Below are 22,429 nucleotides of genomic sequence, written 5' to 3' on the forward strand. Positions count from 1 at the left end.
CTTAACATTTTAGTCTAACATTTTAGTATTATATTTAGTGTTTTTAGCAGTAAAATGTCACAGTGACGCCCTCTATGGGTTGAACGGCGGCAATTAGAATTGAATTTTGCTATTGGATGAGATTAGATCAGTGACAGCACTAGCCGTCACTGTTGACCCCCCCCCTCTTATAAAAGATGGGAGGAGGGACCGGGTTTCCTCCTCTCACAGCCCTCAGTGAGCAATGAATGACAGCTCTATATGGAACTGTGCAGCGCTGTGGGGGCGGGGCTGCTGTGACTGGGCGTGCCTTAACTACTCTAGAAGCCACGCCCATAATCAAGGCTAGCTTTGAATTTCGCCCCAAGTGGCAGGTCAGCAAAAACCTGGGGGTGTACTTTGGGAAATGAAATTAAAGGGAAATATTGTCAGAAAACAACAGCTGTGACAGCTGGAACAGATCCTCATTCTCTAATGATTCTCGTCACAAGTATAGCACCCAAGTACACACATGCACAAACCACAGTGTCACGTTTACAAATCTATATTCATCTAATTCTCATCATTTACATTTTCCAACCCTTCCATTATAGACAGCATTATTTGATTAAATGGTGTGTTTACTGTTTGGGAAAGCCTGAGGTGACATTTATACCCCTGTTTCCCAGGGGCTGGGAAATGATATGAACTCATCTTGTTAGGGGTCGTGGTCTGCCTGTAATTCAGGTCAGTGGGCACATCAGGCACAATGACGAGGGGGTGGGGGGAGTACAGCAGCTCCCACTGATTAGAAGCATGCAATTCTAATGGAAGATGCAGCGCTACATCAGATGTAAATAATTGGATAAAAATGAACAATTACTAAAAAACATCAATAAATCTGCTTCCAGTAATTGTAATAGTGTATGGAGAAAGCTGAAGTTAATAATTATTGATGCACTGGACATCCATAACCAGATTTTTCCGCAGCCAAAATAACATGTATTCAAACTCAAGGCCCGGGGACCAAATCCGGCCCTTTGGAGCGTCCAATTCGGCCCGCAAGAGAAAGTAAAAATGACAGAAAACCTGAATCATTGTGTAAATGAAACTCAACAATATTTACAGGTGCTCACAGTTTTCCTGGTGCTTATATCGCATGATTGCAGTCATTTCTAAAGTTTAAAAACCAAAAATCCTTAAAATTTCCTCAAATTATGACATAAAATTTCCCTTAATTAAATAGAAATTGGTCACAAAATCTAGAAAATTAAAAGTAAATACCCCGTTGGGACTGATATCTGTCACTTATTGCTTGGATATTGTCGGTTTATTATATATTTTGTATTTTATGTATACGTAGAAGTGCAAACTAGGACACAATAAAGTTGAAATTATTAGTTTTCTCTGCGTAAAATCTGTGACTCACTCGAGATCAAACTGTTCCGTATTTGGCCCCTGAACTAATATTAGTTTGACACCAAAATGAGCATTTTTGTGCTGCGAATATTGATAATTTTCATACTTGAACTACAAATAAATCTCAAGCATCCTGAGCTCATTAATTCTACAAGTCCTCGTGGTATCTTACTGTATTTAAATATAAATAGTGATGGATCCTTGGAGCTTTTCTAAATATAATAAATAAAGGACAGATGGCTGATATGACACATTTATTCACTGACCTATTACCAAACATATGACTGAATCATCTGTAAACACCAACATCACAGTGATGTAGGACATGACAAAAAAGCTGATTAAAATCGTAGAGCATCTTCTTCATTACTTCTATGAAGGGGCTTTTATGGGGTGCAGAGAATCTAGCCTCTGTTTACTGGGTGCAGTGCATTATAGGAACGAAGGTCGAACCCTTTAATTAGGGCAACACAGGAGAACAAGAGTGTTTTGAAACCTGCCTGTGGAGATGACTGAGCAACTGTCCCAGAAACTACTGAAGCTTCACTGAAACCTACAATGGTGCCTTTCACCATGAAGAATAAACGCTAACTGGATTTTTCTGCACAGCAATCAAGGCACACGTACAATATGCTTTCCTAAAGATTTATCACTGCACCAAAGATTTCTAGTCAGTAATTGCAAGAAAGGGAATTTATAATTTAATATGGATGAAAAATTCTTATTGTAAATGTAGAAACTCGGTGAAGTAATTGAGGGAGTAAATTTAATAAAGAGGAATCAATTATGAACCAATATATGAATTTATGAAACACAGCCTTTGCATAAGACAGAGTTTTTCAACCTTGGGGTCGTGACCCCATGTGGGGTCACCTGGAATGTCTAGTAAGTGGTTTTAAAAAAGGGCTGATTAATTATGTTTTTTAAAATTATTCTGTTCAAAATTAAAACTACACACAATCTTATATAATTAATTATATTCTATATTTTCATGTTCTCAAATCTAAATCTAAAATATAATAATATAATTCCTTTTTTATTTTATTTTTATTAAAATCAGGCCACCCAAGGACACTTCACAATAAAAACAGTGCAAAACATTAAAAACAGAATAATACAAAATAATATATATATATATATATATGTAGTATATACATAAATATATAAAAATATAAAACTGTATAATAATAATAATTATATATATATATATATATAAAATAATAATAATAACAATAATAATAATAAACAACAAGTGCCTTTCACGTAATCCTGCTAACAGACAAACAAATAAATAAATAAGCGCTGGTAGAAACAAATCCCAATCATTCCACATTGTAACAAGACCATAATTTGATGCATAGTATGCATGCAAGGTTAATCTTCTGGATAGTGTCTTGATTCACCCTGGGTTGAATGTATTGATTATTTGACAGTATGTTAATTAGTGGGTTTAAATAATCATTGTGGATGTAAAAAAAAAAAAAAAAAAACATCAATGGATGAACGCAAATTGATTAAATGCTGAAGAATACCACGTCAATGCGAAGCCTGCAACCACCCTGTGCAGAATCTAATACAGCCAGGCACACACATGTAAACATGCACAGGCATATGTTGCTCAGTCACCAAAGCTTTGGTCTTTAAAGACTTTATTAAAACCCCATCTGCAGTGCAGAGCTGAAATTTACTGCGACACTAGACAGGGGTCAACATTTCTAACACTCCGCTAACAGCTAACGGCCAGCTGCAAAGTGCTCCACAGCAGCCGCAGAAAAACATCCAACAGCTACCGAAAACATAGCCAAGCAAATAAAACACAAGCCACACTGGGAGAACACTTCACTGGGACCCAAAAGCACATCTCACACCACCACAGAAGTACATGTTGGGAAAAACCATCCTCACAAAAAAAAACACAAAAGAGCAGCACACACACACACAGGCGCGTGCGTTAAATGAGGTATTTTCTTTACTTAAAGTTGGGAATTCCTGGGGGTGACATTGAATTAGAGCAAAACCTACCAGTCATTTTGAAAGTGAAGTTGATGGTCAGTTGTAGCCTGTTTTATGCCATGGGTCAGAGTCTATTGTGCCATAAAAACATAATTCCCGGTGGTAAAAGATAGATAACTTGCGTTGGTATACCTATTGTAAATTTGTATTTTTATGTGTTTTATGTGGGTATGTATGTTGCTATATAAAAAATGAAAAATAAAAAATAATACATTTATAAAGATAGATAAATCATGATCGTGAACTAGATAAATTTCTGAAAAGCCACTAACCTAGCTAACTATTTGGCTGGCATCTATTGTTTGCTGATTCAGCTTTTCTCATCAAAGTTTTAAAAGGCAAACTACGGTACATGCAAGAACACACCCTAAATAGTGAGTCGACCAAATATTTTACATTATTATGTCCATTTTAACGTTAAATTCAGTATTTTGATGTCGGAGAAGCCTATAAATGGTTGTGACGCAAGAAGAAGTAGCAGCTACCTGCACAGCCTTTGTCAGCTTCACTGATAGCTAATAGCGCACACTGACGACAACGTTAAAAGATTACGGTCAAACGAGCATAGCTTGGCACTTTTATCATTGAATATCAGCATTATTTTTTTTTTATAGAATAACATTTTTTAAAAATTGTGTTTTGTGCCCTTTAAAGGTGCAGTCTGCCACTCATATTTGCTAAAGCTGTCACTATGTAAAGACAGCTTTACCTGAAACTACCTCCTGCTCCTGCTGCTTTTGGCAGATTGCCAGAATGCACTGCGACCGAGCAAAAAGAACCAATCAGAGTCAGGACTGTGTTTGATGGACTGTCTGACAGCTGCTGCTCACAGGCCCCACCCCTTTCCCAGAACCAGAGCACTGTCTTTTTTACAGTGTATGGTCTGGAGGAGTAGAAGATGGAATTGGTGACTTTTCTGCTTGAAAGGTGTAACTGTTAAACTACAACTCTGTAGTGCATGTGTTGTTGCTGCTGCTGCTGAGGTGTGTGCACATTGAGAGAGAGAAACGTTGCAGTAATATGCTTTTACCGGTGGATGTTATATTACTGTGACGTTGCTGTCGGGCTAACGTTAGCTTGTTAGCTCCTCTTAGGGAGGGACTTTGGAAAGTTTGGAGGCAGGGCAAGAGAACAGCGGGGAGGGATGAGAGTTGCGGACTGCAGCTTTAAGGTAAGGTGACTAAGTCCCTATCGCACCACCCTACATCTGTTCTCGGCAGGATGGATGTAAGCAAGTGCGAGGAGTGTTCGTTAAGCTGCTGACAGGCAAAAGGTCCCCAAGCACTAAAGCCCTCCCTGGTGCAGGTATGCATGATGCCCAGCGTGTGAAGGCTGGGTCTCCTTCCTTACTGCTGCTGTTCATGTGTGCAGATAGACTAGTGTCTGCTGGACACTGACCAAAACACACGCAGAGATGAGAAGGTCACCATTAACTCAACACTGTGTGCTTATGTGACACCACAGTTTAATCCAAAATGTCAGAATCAGCAGATTTGGTTGCAGCTGATGATTTCCTGTACAAAAAGCTTTCGAAGAAACTCTAAAATCACACCAGAAAAGTTTGCTTAAGCTTAAAGCTGCAACCCACGATCATTTTTTCATTAATTAAAATAAGTGTATGACTCACAGATCAATTATTCAAAATTAAAGGGAAAACGTCGAAAATTGCTGCTCAAAAGTCTGTTTTTGTCTCCACTAGAAGCACTCTCTCATTGACATTGCATTGTGGGATGTGGATTCCCATAAACAAAAGTATTTAAGTGTTTTTACTTTATTTTTTCTATGAATTCTTGTGTTTTTCACCAGACAAACAGGACAGCGATTTGCTTGAAACCATTTTTGTTCATATTTTGTTGGTGGTATTCCCCATGATATCAGAATGAGGTAAAACTTCATATCCCACAATGCAATGCACAAATTTATGGTGGATCATAAAATGAACATTCAAGCGGAAATTTCAACCTTTACTTTGACATCTGTTTTTTCTATCAAATGATCTTCGATTAATTGATAAAAATAGGCGTATGCTATGGATTTATTTGATAAAAGATTCATCACAGTTGATTGTGTGTAAAAGGTGAGACAGAGCTTTGCAACCCTGGACACAGACACTATTTTAATTGTAATCTTTATCCATCTTAAATCCCTAATTTTCTGCTGATTTCAGTAACTGAATAAATCCAAGTGTCTCAGGCTGAGGGCAAAATGAGCTCAGACAGTAAAGGAAACCAGAAGCCACGAGGAAACACCCCACTAATAACTCTGTTATAGAAGCCAGGTGTACACTACACAGACTAATAAAGGTTCCTGTTTCCTCCCTAATGACTTCGGTATTTCCTCTTACAGCACAGTGAAGCATGGGGACGTGTTCAGGTAGGTAAACGACACAGAAGTGAACAAGATTTAAATAAATATGTTCAGCTAAGCCTGAAATTAAAATGTTGCTCAATGTTTGCAAATAATAATAATAATAAAGGAGTCTATTAAAAAATCCCTGAATATGTATTGCTGAATGCTTGGTTTCATACAGACAAATCAACTTTTTCACCCACCAGCTATTAGCTCCTCCACCCACAAAATAAATGTCCATATAACACATACTGTATGAAAACATATAATAATAATATTATTATTATTTTATTATTATTATTAATAATAATTCAGGGGTATCAAACTCATTTTAGTTCCCGGGCAAATACAAAGTAGTTTCATCTTAAGCGGACCGCAGAGTTTAAACTGGAAAACAAGCAAATTCAACATTAATGTCCTCAAGTTTGCACTTTACACGACGTATAAATTATACATAAAGCATGTCACATCAGTGACATGTTAGTCAGGTATGAACCCAGCAGGTCTCTCAGATCTATGGACACAGATCAGATAGTGGAGCCCAGAGTTCACAGTAAACATGGTGATGCTGCTTTTAGTTGTTATGCTGCAAAGAAGTGGAACAAACTGCCAGCGGAGCTGAAGTCAGCATCCAATGTGAACATTTTTAAATCAAAGTTAAAGGCACTTTTTTTCTCTACTGCATATGATTGAGAGAGAGACTTTTTGTCATGTTGTTGATGTAATGTGTTTGTTGATGATTTTAATTGATTTTGCTGATTTTACTGATGATTTTAAATGTTCTTATTGATTTTAAACAATTGAATGTTTTATCATGTAAAGCACATTGAGTTGCCTTGAGTATGAAATGCGCTATATAAATAAATTTGCCTTGCCTTGCCTTGCCTTGCCTACTGACAATATCAAAGCAATGAGTGACAAATATCTGTCCCATCAGTTCTCTTTAAAATGGTATTAATTTTGTGATCAATTTCTATTTAATTTTGGGAAATTGTGTGAAATAATTTCACAAAAATTGAGTTCCTTGAACAATTTGAGATACCAAATTCACTGTCATGTGATAAAAGCGTGGTAAAACTATGATCCTCCAAATATTGTGGAGTTTCAATACATTTGTTACATTATTAAAACATTATTACAACTGAATTATTTGGTAATGTAGACAATATTGTATGTATTTTCTGTCTTTTTACCTTTCTTCTGCAGGCTAAGTTGAATGGTCTAAAGGGCCATGTTTGGCCCCCGGGCCTTGAGTTTGACGGGTGTGCTCTAATTCATCAAAACAAAAAGAACAACTCAAATTAATATCTGTCCTTTATAGCCCAATCCAGACTTTTCATTACCGCTGTTTTATTTATTTTATTTTAGTTCTTTTAAATTTATTTAGATTTTTACTTTTAGTCTATTTTGAATTTATTGTTAACTTAGTCCGTCAGTAGCCAAACAGATTCTGTGCAGGAAATGGGGTTAGATTGGACACACCCTCAGGAAGCCATCATCCAACACCACACGACAGTCCCTGACCTGGAACCCACAGGGGAAAAGGAAGAGAGGCCAGCCACGCAGCACCTGAGGTGAGACACTGGATCATTTTCATTTGATTTACTCACGTTACTTTTCAGGGTCTTCTCCTTTAATTTTATTTATTCCACTCAATTGTTGAATCGGCATCACATCAGAAGTGCAAAAAGTTGGGACACCCCCTAGGTCATATAGTGACTAATGTTCAATTCAGATTGAAGAGTTTTAAATGTTTGTGGTAGCCAAACTAAACAAACATATTTTTTTACTTTATCCAGACATGTATTGTCGAGTAAAAAGTGTTTGAAAAAAATATAATTAATGATAAGTATCTCCTATGAAGGTAATTTCTCACACACTATAATTTATTGATTTATTTTAAAGGCAGACAGACTTGTAATAACCACTGCTTGACAAATGATAGTGATTCTTCTCTGGAATGAGCTGCAGAGCAACATATACTGTAATTGCCTGCAGCGAATTCCACTGTCCACCTGTCACCTGTATTTGTGACATGTATCGGTTTGTTGCTCGAGAGTTTAACAGTTGAGCAGAGAAATAACACGTAATCCCTAATTGGACGAAATTCTCAACATTTCACGTTTTAATTTATGCAGAATTTATGGAAGTAGAGCAGTTTCTATCATATTTGGGTCAGTCTTTTCAGGAAATCCCACGCACTTCAGTCTCAAGAAATTTTAAAAACGTTACCACGTGTTCTGTAGTAATTCAATAGGCACAGTATATATTTTTTAGTTTGATCGGATTAATACTTTTTGAGATATGGCCAATTTAGCGAGGGGGGTATGTGTCGAATTTTGTGCGCATCCTATTTTTTCTTCCATTTTCAGCTTCCATTATCTCAAGAACTACATCACACAGGAAACTGAAATGTGGTATAGTAATACAGCTCCACCTACTCTCTCAGAATATATAAAAATATCTGCTATAAATCCTATCTGGTGGACATGCCAGCCTCTCAAACCTGGAAAAAATGCTGTCAGTGTTTTGGGCTCCTCTAACATGTTTGGGCCTTCAGTAAACAACTTTGCATATGCCTCAGCATCCTGTATTTTCATCAGCTTTGAGCTATGTTCATAAACTGTTCAAATCACTAAATATTAGTTTCAGAATTATTTTAGACCAAAGTGCGTGGGCCATTTGTTTAAATGACATGGAATAACCCGGGTACAAAGTGTTTCTCACTGGAGGGATTTTCTTTGAATAAAATTGATTTTATTTGCCTAATTTCTACAGCAGAAGGTTGTAATGTTTCAAACTCGGGATCCCAAAATCAGCTTGCTTTGTAGAAAATTGCCATTTATGGTAACTTGAGCTTCTGTGTTACTCCAAGCACCACATACTGAGGTCCTCTTTTACAAGGAGACTTTAAAGTCCTCCCCTGATGTGAATATTGCAGGAAAGCGTTCATGAAAATAAGATGGAACAACTGTAGAGTAGGGCACATACTGTACCTACCTGCACACACACACATATACACACACAAACTATGTAGGCCATACACATTCATGTATACAGACACATAAATGAAGGTGTACAGTACAAGCACTCACTCTGAGCCCTGAAGCAAGGAATAAATAACCATCTTGTTATTGGCACCAGAAACCGCCTCTTATCCTCTTCACAGCAGCAGGACACAACTACAAAGACAACCGCAGCCTGAACATCGAGACCTCCTGCGCTTTTGAAGTTCGCCGTGAGTATTCACTTTGGGAGGCCAGATCTGGTACTAAACAACCTCTCCTCGAGTAAGAGGTCAGAATGAAAGATATTGAATGTTCCTGATTGAGTTTGGCAGAGTTGGAATGTTGTTTGTGAACATGTATTTGCGTGTGAGTTTTTTTCTTCTTTTTTTTTCTTCCTCTTTCGTGTACAAAGACAACACACACGCTCCAGTGGAGACAAGAGAGCACCTAACACTTTCCGACTGACTGCTCAGACCAAAAAGAGAAGTAAAAGATAGACGCACGCAGGCGTGTGCACGCAAAGACCTGCATAAAGACTCGCAAAACACTCAGATGTCCTTTCAAAGTTGGGAAATGTTACGTATTTATTCATACTGTGCTTTATTTAGATAATGTGAGATTAAGGGCATAATCATCTGTTTAAGACCTCACCTTACACCACTAAATGCCTTTATGCTGACTCCTTTTATAGGGCTAGATCAGACATGGGCAATGGTGGCCCGGGGGCCACATGCAAACCTTGAGCTAAGTTTGTGAAGCCCTGAAAGTAAATGCACAAAATAAATTTAAAAAAAACACACAAAATGACAGAAAAATACAAAGAAATGACAGGAAAAATTGACAAAATGAAAATATAAAAGCACAAAATACAATAATTGACATAAATGCACAACGTTACTACAAAACACAAAAATGACAGAAAAAAAATAGACAAAATGACAGAAAAAAATAGACAAAATGACAATATAAATACACAAAATTACTACAAAATACATGTAATGACAGGAAAAATAGACAAAATGACAGATTAAAAGTGCAAATTGACTACAAAAACTGACAAATTGACAAAAAAAATCATCAGAATTACTCTATACAATAACTATAACGAAAGCACAAAAAACAACCACAAACAAAGACAAACCACTTTGTTCTTTCCTGTATAAATACTTAGATTGACTGTTATTCTAACTGCTGACATAAATGTTGATAATGTGGCCCTCGAATCACATTTTTGTGGCCCCCTCTGTAATCAAAGCTGCCCATCTCTGTGTTAGACCAATCCCACTGGTACTGTAATACCTTCAAACTCATCTAAATGGGAAAAAAACCAGGTGTCCTTTGCTAAGAGGAAGTTTAGTGTACGTTCATCAGTGTGACAGTGTAATAGCACTGACTATTAAACATGGTTTTTGCAAGGCTAGCAAAAGTACTCCGGCATCTCCACCAAAAACAAGGACCTCCAACTTCTAGATTTACCCTCAAAAATGAAAATAAAACCACAAAGTTTTAATTAGCACATGGTAGGAAACCCCAGGTTCATTCTAAAGTGAGGTTGAAAAACAAGCACCAACATTAGACTTCAAAAGCAATGACTTTGAGTGAATGGCTGCCCTGAGAGTTACAGACCCACCCCCTAATTATATACTTGTAGAAACCACAGGGCGAAAGACGTCCTTTCCTTTGGGTTTTTTTTTTTCTAAAAGTAAACCTGCCCTCATGCAGGCACATGAAACATGACTCACCAGTTTTTCCACTGCCCAGGGGATCTGGGATTTTGTCTTTCGCACAAGGTTACAGTGCGAGGCTTTGTGAGTCGGCCTTGACGATGGGCGGTCCCACCACGGCACCCTCCCATAAATATCCGCCACTGGTGTTTATGGTTCGTCTGACAGCTCGATATTACCAGAGGTGAGTTTTAGTCAGAAAGGTGCTGATTCAGGTTATTTTCTTTGAATCTTTGACCATATTCTCCCTCAGGATTTAAAGCTTTTTCCAAAATGGATGAAGTCTTTTTACACATACAATACCAGACGTTTAAAACAACATTAGCTCAACTCTCATCTTAAGCATCCATTGCAGCACATGTAAAATGGTAATTTGCATCCTTTAATGAACTAATATTCTTTGAGTGAGAATAGTAATCATTTTTGTGACACGTACGTTTCAAACAACATCTGGTGATGTTTGCGATGATTGGGATGAGATTGTCTTTTCCTTCCTTGCTGATTTCTGGATTCAAACTGAAAACCTTGCAATCAAACTCATCCTTGTCTGTCTAACCCTGAGTTGGAAATAATGAGGTCTAATATTTTCAGCAGTGTTTAATTGTTTGTCTGCAAGCAGGTTTACGTCAAAAGTACGTTTGATGGATTTTAACCAAACATGGACCTTTAAGCTATGGAATATTCCCTTAAATGTATCAATATACTGATTTTGAATCAGTTAGATCCTTCTCTCATCATTGGCAAATTCTTGGTTTGTAGTTGACCGATCTTTACAAACTTTGACTAAGTCATGTCAGTTTGGTTCCTCAATCCCCCCACCAGATTACGCATTTCATCGCAATCTTTGTAAAAAATTGGGATGTCCATACATTAGGACCTAATGTATGTTTATTCATGGGGACAGAAATGCTTTAAAGTGTGAATGATCATGCTACCATGACTAGGGTCACTGATCCAGATAACATTTGATAACATCTGGAGAGGAGGATATTTTGGCGCTTGGCGGATGTTTGCGCTCTTTGTTTTTTCTTTTAAATATTAACATTTATTTTTGGCTACTGTATAATGTTAATCTTTTTTACTATGAAAGAAGATGATAAAAACCTTGGAGAGGCTGGGTTTCCATCACAAATTTTAGCAAAATAAAAGCAATATTTCGAAATGTTGACAAAGTATAATCACGCTTTGAATGTGTTTACATTGACGGTTGTTTTGGAGCCTCGTAAATCCTGTGAAATCTCATCCCGCGAGACTTCGTTAGAGGAAGATGGACGCTCAAAACCTCCTTATAACACTCTGCATTCCTTTGTTGTTTTCTGTCTAATGTGGCAGTAATAATTTTAATGACTAATGCTAAGAAATATCACGTACCGCGCCATGTTTTCTCAGAGAGAAATGGTCATGTGACCAGGTACGTCATGTTCTGTGAAATGCAACAGCGGAAAAGTATTTCCATAGTGATTTTGCGATACATTTATGTATCGAAACACCTGAAATACCTAAAAACATTTTAGCGATATTTGAGTGTTTTTTTTTTTAATTCAGGTGTTTCCATTATCAGTTTTGATTGCACTATTTTGATTTTGTGCATTTCCAAAGGTAATGGAAATGCAGCTAGAGTCATAGTTCGGATCCCACGAAGCAGCAGAATACATAGAAACTCAACAACAAAATGTAATGCAGATGTTACCCTATACAAAGACATACGGATTATAGTAGACACCTAAATATTCTCAGGTCATATATGTATAGATTATACTGTGACATCATTAATTTCCACCAACCCCTAGCTATCAAGGAGAAGCTTGTTTCTCGTCTAATACTCAATATAAGAGGATTAGACCACTTTGTGGCCAGTGATGCCAGTGACTATCCAGGAAACGAAAGCAGCTGTGTGGCACAGTGTGTGTGTGTGTGTATGCTAGCCAGACTGAGTTGCTGCTTGGCTCAGCATCACTCCCATTGATCTGGGTCACAAGGTCGCTGATTAGACCAGAGTCTCGCCGTCTCTAAGCGATGCCATAGTGTCTGCCATACACTCAGCCTTAGTTCACACAGCTCCTGCTGGTCGTCATGGAAACACTCAGACTCCCAGCTTCTTGAGACAACTCCCCGTTCAGCTGATTTACAACCAGCCCAAAAAAAAGAAAAACGGAGAAAGTGGGAAAAAAAACACTCGGATAAGAATGGTAAATTACTGTAAGTACCCTAAAAATCTGTTAAGCTTTGTCATAGTGACATCATGAAGATAAAGATGGCCTTCAGTGTGTTACTCAAGCCTGGTTTTGTAGCAATTGCATTGACTGACGGTTGTAACATTGTCAGGGAAATAATATCTCAATACAGAGATGCAGCACTGAGCTTTGGGTTAAAAACTAACAAATTTCACACTTGGTTTCTCACTACTACTGCACCCAGAATCACACGTCTTCAAGATGCCACAGGGCTCAGCTCTCACTCCGAATTACCTCCAAGATGAAACCAAACAACTTACAACCAAGAGAGACTAACGTTCTCCTAGAGATTCCCTTCAAAAAACACTGCAGGGAGTTTAAGATTCAAAGAGTCAGAAAATTGCCTCGATGTAAGTTTTCAATAAAAGATGCAGACCAGCATGTATTTTTCAGACGAGAGTGAGAGAGCAAGCCCACATTCTGCAGACGGCTACGAGCCCACACACACCCAAACATGACCCAGACTGAGGGTTTTAGGTTCAGCACCTGCAGCATGTTCACTCACGTCCACCAGAAATCAGAGAAAGCTTTAACACGTTTTTCACACGCTTGAGACGCAAATCTTCAACTCACCAGCTGAGTGGCTCTACCTCCCAGTTGGTTGTGCTTTGACTCTGCGTGGAGTCCTTGTAGTTCCTGCCTCCTTCCATGCAACATGAAAAAGAACTTGAGAAAAAGAGGCTCTGATTTAGTCCAGATCTTCACAGCGGTCTGGATGTTTTAGTTGCTCTCCCGGGAGACGGCGTGAGTCTGCTGCTGCTGGTGCTTCTACTACTACTACTGCTGCTGTTCGCTCATCAGCTCTCTCTAACCACCACGCTTCCCTTTTCCCTCTCTCTCCTCCTCTTTCCTCTCCCTCCTCCTGCTCCTCTTTTCCCTCCTACCCCTTACCGTCTACAAACACACCATCCCTGCCCCAAAAAAACCAGGAGAGATGCGTTCCTCCAGCTCTACGCTCTCTCTCTCTCTCTCTCTCTCTCTCTCTCTCTCTCGCTCTCTCTCTCTCTCTCTCCCTGTTCTGATCCCCACACCATTCAGAGCGGTGGACCAAACAATGCTTTCGCCATTGCCGCTCTGAAAGGAAGCTAGGAGCAGTTCTCAGCTGGCAATAATGCCTCCCCAACTGTCACCATGGAAACTAATGATGGCCCGGACTGGTCGGGAGGAGGTAGGGAGAGAGGGGAAACTGGTTAGATGGAGAGGGTGGGGAGAGTTAAGTGAGAAAGGGATGAGTGGAGGAGGGAGAGAGGAAGAGAAGTGGTTGAATGAAAGATGGGGGAAGTGTGTGTGTGTGTGTGTGTGTGCGTGAGGATTGGTGGGTGTGCAACACAGTTATTGAGGCGAAGGGAGTAAAGTCAAAAGGGCTGAAGGTTGTGGGAGAAAAGTCTTTTGGCTGGAGTTTGATGGACACACGTTGCTTCACCAAAGAGGAAATAAGATAACATGCATGACTTGTTTTGTCACAACCTTGTTCGGAATTAATGAAAAATGGGAAAAGTCTGTTTACAAGTGCGCGTTTTCTTCATCTGTGGTCCCCTTTCAAAATGTAACAATATAAATAAGACCGCTAGGAGATAGGAGCAGTATCGCAGCAAAATAATAATCACAATAATAGATTTGAGCATAGGTTTTCAGGTTCCATCAGGTTATAAAACAATGGATAAGAACTTGAAGCCCATCCATTGGCATCACTGTTGAATACTAAAAAACGTATCATTAACTCAACTTTGAGAGCTTCACACATCTTTTGTTTTCTCAAATTCATTTTGAAATGCTTACACAATCTAGTCCCATAATCTCTTTTTCCGGCAGGCACTTCCAAAAATATGACAGTAATAGAGAAACCGGAGGCATGGCCATGGCAAATGGTAACTGTAAAAAAAATACATCGTAAAACCACATTTGAGATATTTAGCTTTCTCTGTCAAAGGCTGTCAACTGTGGAACACATTTCCAACTAAAATTAAATTAACTCCAGATACAAAACTGTTGCCATTAACTTTATGTCTCTTTTTAGACTTCAGGGAGTTATGGATAATATTGATATGTAGTGCTGGTTTATATATTTTGGTATACTGTGTAATGCAGTTTTACTGTTGACTGGTTGTGATGATTATATGCGTTTTTGATTCTTTGTTCTGTTGTATGGTGTTTTAGCATTGATTATAATATATTATGTAAAACCCAACTAGGGACACAAGTTGAAAATCAGCTATAAATTCTTTGAACAATCAGTCGCATTCATTGTAATTGAAACTATGAAAAATTGTATTGTCCCCATTTAGATAAAATTCTATTCTATTATTTTTCGGCCTCTGAGAGCAGACACATGTAGAAAGTCTCCAACCATTGCAAAGGTTTCTCAAACATCTTTGACCAGAAAACTGATCATCCTTGCACCAAATCAGCCCTAGGAATAATTTGTGCCTCTAGTGGATAAATAAAACATGTTGTATCTCCCATGGGCCAATTCTCCAGCCGTCTCCAGGGAGTACATCCATGTCCTGTTGTGATTTTTCCCCTCAAACACATGTGGATGACAAAAGCTGCTAGGATGACGCGCCCAAGCTGCTCCAAACCCCTTCATATGCACATATAATTACATCCACCACCCCCTCTGCCTCCGTATCTCCCTGTGTCTCTACTCAATACATGACATCAGCCTGAAAGATGGGGTGACACACTGCTCACCGCTGACTCTGAGCCAACAGATGAATGCTGTGGATAACCATGGAAACACTGCTGGAATACCCCTCTTTTCCAAACTGATAACAAGCCTTTTTGGAGCTGGGTGTGAGTAGAAGAGCGTAGGAGATAGTGAGCGTGTGAAGGGGGATGGGTTGGTTGTGGCGTACGATTTGGATTCAGAAAGCTCAAAGATTTGGAAATCAGAGAGTAGTTGTAGGAGTATGGAAGTGGGTCCTGATTGAGCTTCTTATGTTTCTTTTTTTTAAAGTAACTGAATCCTCTTCACCTCCTGCTGGTTTTTTTTCTACTCCACCTTTCGCTAAACCCATTGAAATTCTCAGTGTAGTGAATTATACATTGCGGTAGATGTGGGAGATGAAACTCTTTATGGTGATAAAGCTGGCTTTCCAAACCAAGCAGATCAGACCAGAAGAAATCTTCTCACATGAGCAAAAACTGCAGTCATCCTGAAATGGTGACCCAAAAAGGCGAAAAACCATTTTAGCTCTTCTTTTGTGGGTTATCTAATGAGCCATGGTGCCTCTCTTCACACCAAAGAGAGGAATGTGAGCTTTGGGTTAGGATGGAATGTTGAACCTCTGCATCTTGCTACTACCTCTCAACAGACGAGATGAAACTATGAAAGTATAAAAAAGATGAACACTTGTTTCTAGTGACCACGAGTGAAAGAAAAGATTTTGCAAGCCGCCATAACTCAGTATCAATCCTCTCTAATTACAACAGTGATCCCTTACCATCTGTCCACAAAGACAAATCTTTGAGCTTTCACAGTCTGTGATGAACACAAACCCATCGTGATATTGACGTCTAACAACAGTATAAATCTTCTTCATTCTGGTGAGCTGAGAGGGGCATCTGTCCCACATCTGCCATTCTGGAACACCAACATACAACAGACATAAATGCATAAGTGCAAATACACACAATTCTTTTTGTGTATAAAATCCTAAATAAATTGTACTATGATGTAGCCCAGGGTGGCCAAGGACAGTTCTAAAGAGACCTTGCATGTTTTAGATGCTACCCTGATCCAATGCATCTGATTGTAAAAAGTAGCTCTAAATATGTTTGATATAAGCTTTTTGACAATATCCGATATGTCCACCACAAAATTTCCAATTTCGGACATTAACTGATACCGTTATATAAATGGAACCTCCCTCCAAACTAATCTTAGGTCTTATTTTATACATCCTCATTGAAATAACACGTTAAGTCTAAGTCGAACGTGATGGCCCAATGGATGTATTCCACATTTAAAAACAACAGAAACTATTCAACTTGGAAAAATTACCTTGTTAGTTTTCAATATAAACAGCTCTCTCAACTTAGTAACCGTCCAATTATCCATCCATCCATTTTCTGGCCCGCTTTCTCCTTTTTTTTTTAGGAACAAGGGGGTCTGCTGGTGCCTATCTCCAGCTCTCATTAGGCTTAAGGCGGTACTGCACCCTGGACAGGGTGCGTCCAATTATCCAAGCAGATAAGATAAAAAGGTTGCAACAAACAAGGAGTCTTGATGTTAACAATGCAGAATAAAATTACCTTTTAATATTGTTCAACAGACATCACACAACATGTAATATTTCTCATACAGTTTGCACATGTGGTGGAGATTGATTAAGATAGCTAACAAGGTAGCGTTACCTTAGCGGTTAACCCGTGAGCTACAGTCGTTAAAAATGTACGAAAAAAGGAACAACGATGTATATCACCATGTAAAAGGACTGAAACCCATCATAAACACTGTTGACCTCCCAAAAACACTTTGAGGCATTGCTTTAGCACACAGAATGAACATTAACGAGTCATTTTTAAAAAGTCAGACCACATTGCAGGGCGTATGTTCTGGTACTGACAGGAAAAGGTAAAGGGACTTGATTTATATTGTCATTCGAGGCACTAGTCAACCATTGGGAGCAACTTCGGGGTTCAGAGTCTTCAACACAGACAGGTAGAACCGTGGGCTCAAACCCACAATCTCTTGATCAGAAGACAACCCATCTATCACCTGAGCCACGGTTGTCCAAATAAATGGTATTGTATGGTCAGGCTGGGAAACCCAAACAATATTCATTTACACAAGTAGGTAACACTGTTTCACCACAAAGTAAATTCAGTAACAAAAGCTTTAAGAAGAACAGGACATATCAGGTTTTAATAATAGGTAGATGATGTGGACCCTTATTACATTTTATGCCCAATATCAGCTGATAATATTGTCCCTCTCTAGATAGTTCATTTGTTTGTTCCAGTAACAGTAAGAAGAGGCCTGGCGCAGAACATAGTGTGAACATTTAAGACTTTCTTTAGTTCAGATCATTCAGCCTCTTGTTGCCAAGTAGTTTTAACACTTTGTAACTGAAAGCTGGAAGCAGCCAGGACACAAAGTGGTTGTTATGCAGACATAACACATTCCAGAACCCGTGACACGGACTGTAGGAGTTTTTCTAGAAACAGTTTTCTAGGTTATTGGCGTGTTGCAACCAACTTCAATAGGTGCATATTGTCACCTACTGTACTGGAGTGTGTAAACTAGACAGAACTCCCCCCTGAGTGTCTTTCTCAGAAGGGAGACACATTCCCTTTCTCAACAAAAAGCTTCTTAAATCTCCATTAAAGGATATACAGTACACTCGATGTGACCTTTGATGTGTCACCAGCTTCTCAAACAGTTTTCTAATAAATGTATTGGTCTGATTTATTCTTTCCTCTTACATACACGCAAATGTCAGCTGATGGGATGACTGAACCTCCACACAACTGTGTTTGTGAGGCCACGGAGGGCCTGGAAGACATAACAAGTAGACAAACCTCAGCACACGACAGAGGGCAAGAAAGGACGGCTCTTCAGTCCTCTGTTATGACTGCTTCAGGCTACGATTTAAGAGAGTTAAATTACTTTTCAGCACATCAACTCATATGATTATGACCCATCAAAATACCATCATCTTAACCTTTCAAACATTCAATAGCTAAAAGTCAAAAGGAATGCTTTAAACTACTCTCATGGGCCTTCTGTTATCATGTGCCCTCTCTAAGGATTCAAACCGCTCTTTAAAAAAAGGGCTCATTAATATTTCACCCAAAGTAGAGTCTTTTAAATCATTATTAATATTTAAACTTGGCTTTAGGTGCTGAAGGGCCTTATCTGAATTACAAAGAGGCAAGAACCACAGATAATCCCAGTATCTTTGTTCGTGCCTGCATAAAGTAATTTGAAGTGGTACTCTGTTTAAGCTCTGCAGGCAGTGGGATCTGAAAAATCGATTTTTACAGTGGTTTCCTTTTTCTAGGGTGTGTGGCCCTGGGAAAAGGTGGCAACAGTAAGCCCTGGGCAGTAAAAATATAGTCAGGAAAAACACAGGGAATACACAAACCAACAGACTATAAATGACAGACGATCAGCTGTTCCATATATACCGTTCTATGCAACTGATTAATTTGCTTTTCGTTAAGATTAAAATCTATAAACATATACACATAAGATTTCAACACTTGAGAGATAAAAAAAAATAAAATCCTTTGTTCAAACCAGTTCAACCCACACTGTAAACACCAGTTTAAAGGCTTATCTAAAGCATGAGAGACAATTTGAAACCAATGGAGGTGTGCTGTTGATGTCTAGTGTTACTCAGCTATTTTTACTGTCATCATTACCTCCTTTGGTGTGCCTGCTTTGACAATGTGATATTTGTAGAGAACTCAGTGAAGATGAGATGATAAATTTTGAGGAGCCATAAATATCCTACTCGGTTACACAATTTTCCAAAAAGCTGCATTTGAAAAAGAAGTGGTTGTTGGGAAAGTAAAGAACAGTAAACATTGGACTAATTATCTCCATGAGCTCCTTTGAAGGAAATTGAGGACCAAAAAAAGGTAGGCACACAAAATACACAACACCACAGCATAAATATAAACTGTAAATGACTCTATATAAAACAATATGAAAAGAAAAATGCACAAAATGACTCTCAAAACAAATGAATACAAAATACACAAAATGACAGAAAAATATACAAAACAACAACAACAAAAATCCCCAAATTGACTACAAAAAGTACACAAAAACCACAACAAACACAAAATAAGAGATTAAGCAAAATGTGTTAAAAAAAGCAAAACAAAAAAACACACACACACAAGCATAAATAAAATACACAAATTATATTCAAGAAAACAACAAAAGCACACAAAATGACAAGACAAAACCACTGCAAAATCCATAAGATTGACTCTAAATGAATCAATATAAAAACAAAAATGCACAAAATGACTACCGAAACACACAAAATACTTAAAATTACAGAAAAATATACAAAACAAGAACAAAAATGCACAATTTGACAACAAAAAGACAGAAACAACAACAAACCCAAAATGACAGATTATACATAATTACAAAAAACACACACAAAAATACAAATAAAATAAAAACAACAAAAGCACAAAAAACACACAAGATGAATAAAAAAAACAAAACAAAAGCACACTAAATGTGAGGAAAAAAATATTTACAAAATGACAGAAAAATGGACAAAATGACAACAAAAACACATAGAAACCATTTGCTCTTTCATGTATTAATGCTTAAATTTGTCATTAATCTAAATGGTGACATGAAAGAATCTCATTTCTGTGATAGAAGTTTCCCCTCTCTTAAATAAACTATAGCAAAGATTGTCTGTACCAAATAACAGCTCATGATGTTTTAGTTTATATTTCCTGTCCAGGAGCCTGGTGTCACTCTGCGTGTGGAAATTACATACACTGAAAAGTGGTGGATTCATTAAATGTGAATTAAAATTAGTTTGGAGGTGATCGGCCCCTCAATGATTTGTAGCAATTAAAGGTGTGATTGTCCAATTGTGTGTGTTTTCATGTGTGTATGAGTGCTCCACGGTGTGTCCACCCACGTTGGGTTTGGTCATCTGACGCGCTGCGGGCTCATCTCATCCCACTGAGCCCAGATGGCCTGTGATTATACATGGCTCAGTACAGATTAACGTACAAGCTCGGAGAGAGAGAGAGAAACAGAGAGAGTTTAAATAAATAGTTCAAATGAGGAAAAACACCACACCACCACCAACAAAATAAAAAGACTTCAGGAAAATGTGGGGCAGCTATTGCCGTCGGCTAAAAAAAAAAAAAAAAAAAAAAAAGACGAAATGGAAAAAAACAACAATAAATAAATAAAAGATGCCAGCATTTTGTTCCCTCTTTGCTTATGGCCTACACACGATGCCTAAACCTGGTGTGTAAGATAAACATATACACGTGTGTGTCTGGTTCCAACAGGAATGTCAAATACACACTGGGTTGTATGTCACTGGTAGCGTTGAGACATGATGGATCACACTAAAGGGCCCCAGTAATGCCCCCCCACCCCCACCGATGGAGTGGTGTGAAAAATGATCGACGCTCCAATGAGGCAACACTATTTAACTGTTGACATGTTTATTGGTGTGGCTTTACGAGGAAGAAGAAGAAGTGAAGATTCACTGTGATTGTGTCATGGTGCTAAAAAACAACCGAGCAGACACGGAATTACAGCGACACTGAGGTAGAGAAGTAGGGCCACCGATGTTCTGTGATCACGGGAATCGAACGGAAAAAAAGAAAATTACGTCCTGAAATGGAAAACTCAATCTGATACAAATTAAGCAATTTGAACCATTTTCACTCTTTATTTAAAATCAGACCCAAACATGACAAGGAAATGCGTCACTGGGTGATATATCAAGATTCCATATATATCGAGTTTTCTATTTTGCTGATGTAGAAGATTACAATATCGTATATATATATATATATATATATATATATATATATATATATATATATATATATATATATATATATATATATATTATAGCTTATTTTGATTTAAAAAATGTTGTTTTAAGAAAAAAAAAAAAAAAAAAAAAAAGAGTTGCTGCTGTCACTACTTCTCAGAACAGTATGAAAAGCACAGTTAGATAGATTTCTGAGTGCATCCTAACACAGACCTTCCCCTAAACAAGCCACAGTACAGAACTCACTCACACATGCTGTCCTATATAAGAGAAGAAGCCAAAAGTGGCACATTTTTTGCAACCATTTGTTAATAAATGTGCCTGTATGGTATTTTGCATCAGCAAATTTATCCCAGAATTGTCTTTCTGGTCAGAATTCATTTGAAATGAAATTATTGAGATTTATATTGTATATCGCCATTTTGAGAAAAAAATATTGAGATATGAGTTTTGGTCCATATCTCCCAGCTCTACCTCACATGCATGTTTTGGGACAATATCATGTATTTACGTGCTATTTTTCTCTGGAAAACGAGTGACTAAATGTCTAGCATTGTGGCTAACGCCGCTCTTAAAATTCCAACAAAGTTCTTTTTGTCGTTTTTTTTTTTTTTTTAATATAATATGTCAAGGTTTCTTTTGTTGAGACAACTGTCAGGAGATCAAAGTGGATTTCCTAAGAAACAGTTGTCTGAATAAATGAAACCTTAACATATTTCAGTAATTATTGTGATATAGCAACCACATCATTGATGGTCGTAAAAACTATTCATACAATTCCATTTTCAAGGATGTTTTGGGAAAAAGCTGACAGTGACATATATGTTTGCACACCCACAGACACAATAACAGGCACATGCCAAGAAGTCTCTGGAGGTTTGTCGTTTTATTGCATTTTGACCTTTCAGGGTCGTTGTAAATCTAATATGGAGCGTTTTAGTGAATTAGGGCTTTGCCTAAAAAAAAAAAACTCAACACACGCAAATGTAAAAACCTGAAATAACTGTTTGCTGGAGATAATCCACAGCAGGATGCCACAGGAAGAGGAGCCATCTGTGTGGATGTAGCTATCATCTCCTCATTAGGCTCAGGGTGTTATGACTGTCCTGTGATGAGAGCTGAAGCTGGGCGGCCACATTAGACCAACCGATACATCTAAACCAAACAAGAAGATATAGTCATAAACAAAAAAAAAAAAATGGAACAAGGGCAATAATTCC

The 22,429-nt window shown here is 38.1% G+C and overlaps 1 protein-coding gene across 2 annotated transcripts in view; it reads right to left on the reverse strand.

Moving 5' to 3' along the window:
* fgd (faciogenital dysplasia) overlaps positions 1–22,429 on the reverse strand; it is an 84,289-nt gene that overhangs the window by 38,381 nt on the left and 23,479 nt on the right. The window contains exon 1 of one of the 2 annotated variants that reach the window (XM_028454171.1): positions 3,400–3,449. The exons of the other annotated variant lie outside the window; for it this stretch is intronic. Within the exon in view, the coding sequence (XP_028309972.1) occupies positions 3,400–3,406 (7 nt within the window). The 5' untranslated portion in view covers positions 3,407–3,449. Of the gene's footprint in view, positions 1–3,399; positions 3,450–22,429 lie in introns of those variants that run through there. 2 annotated transcript variants of the gene reach the window in all.

The sequence above is a fragment of the Gouania willdenowi genome, chromosome 7 (genome assembly GCF_900634775.1).
Source record: "Gouania willdenowi chromosome 7, fGouWil2.1, whole genome shotgun sequence".
Lineage (NCBI taxonomy): Eukaryota > Metazoa > Chordata > Actinopteri > Blenniiformes > Gobiesocidae > Gouania > Gouania willdenowi.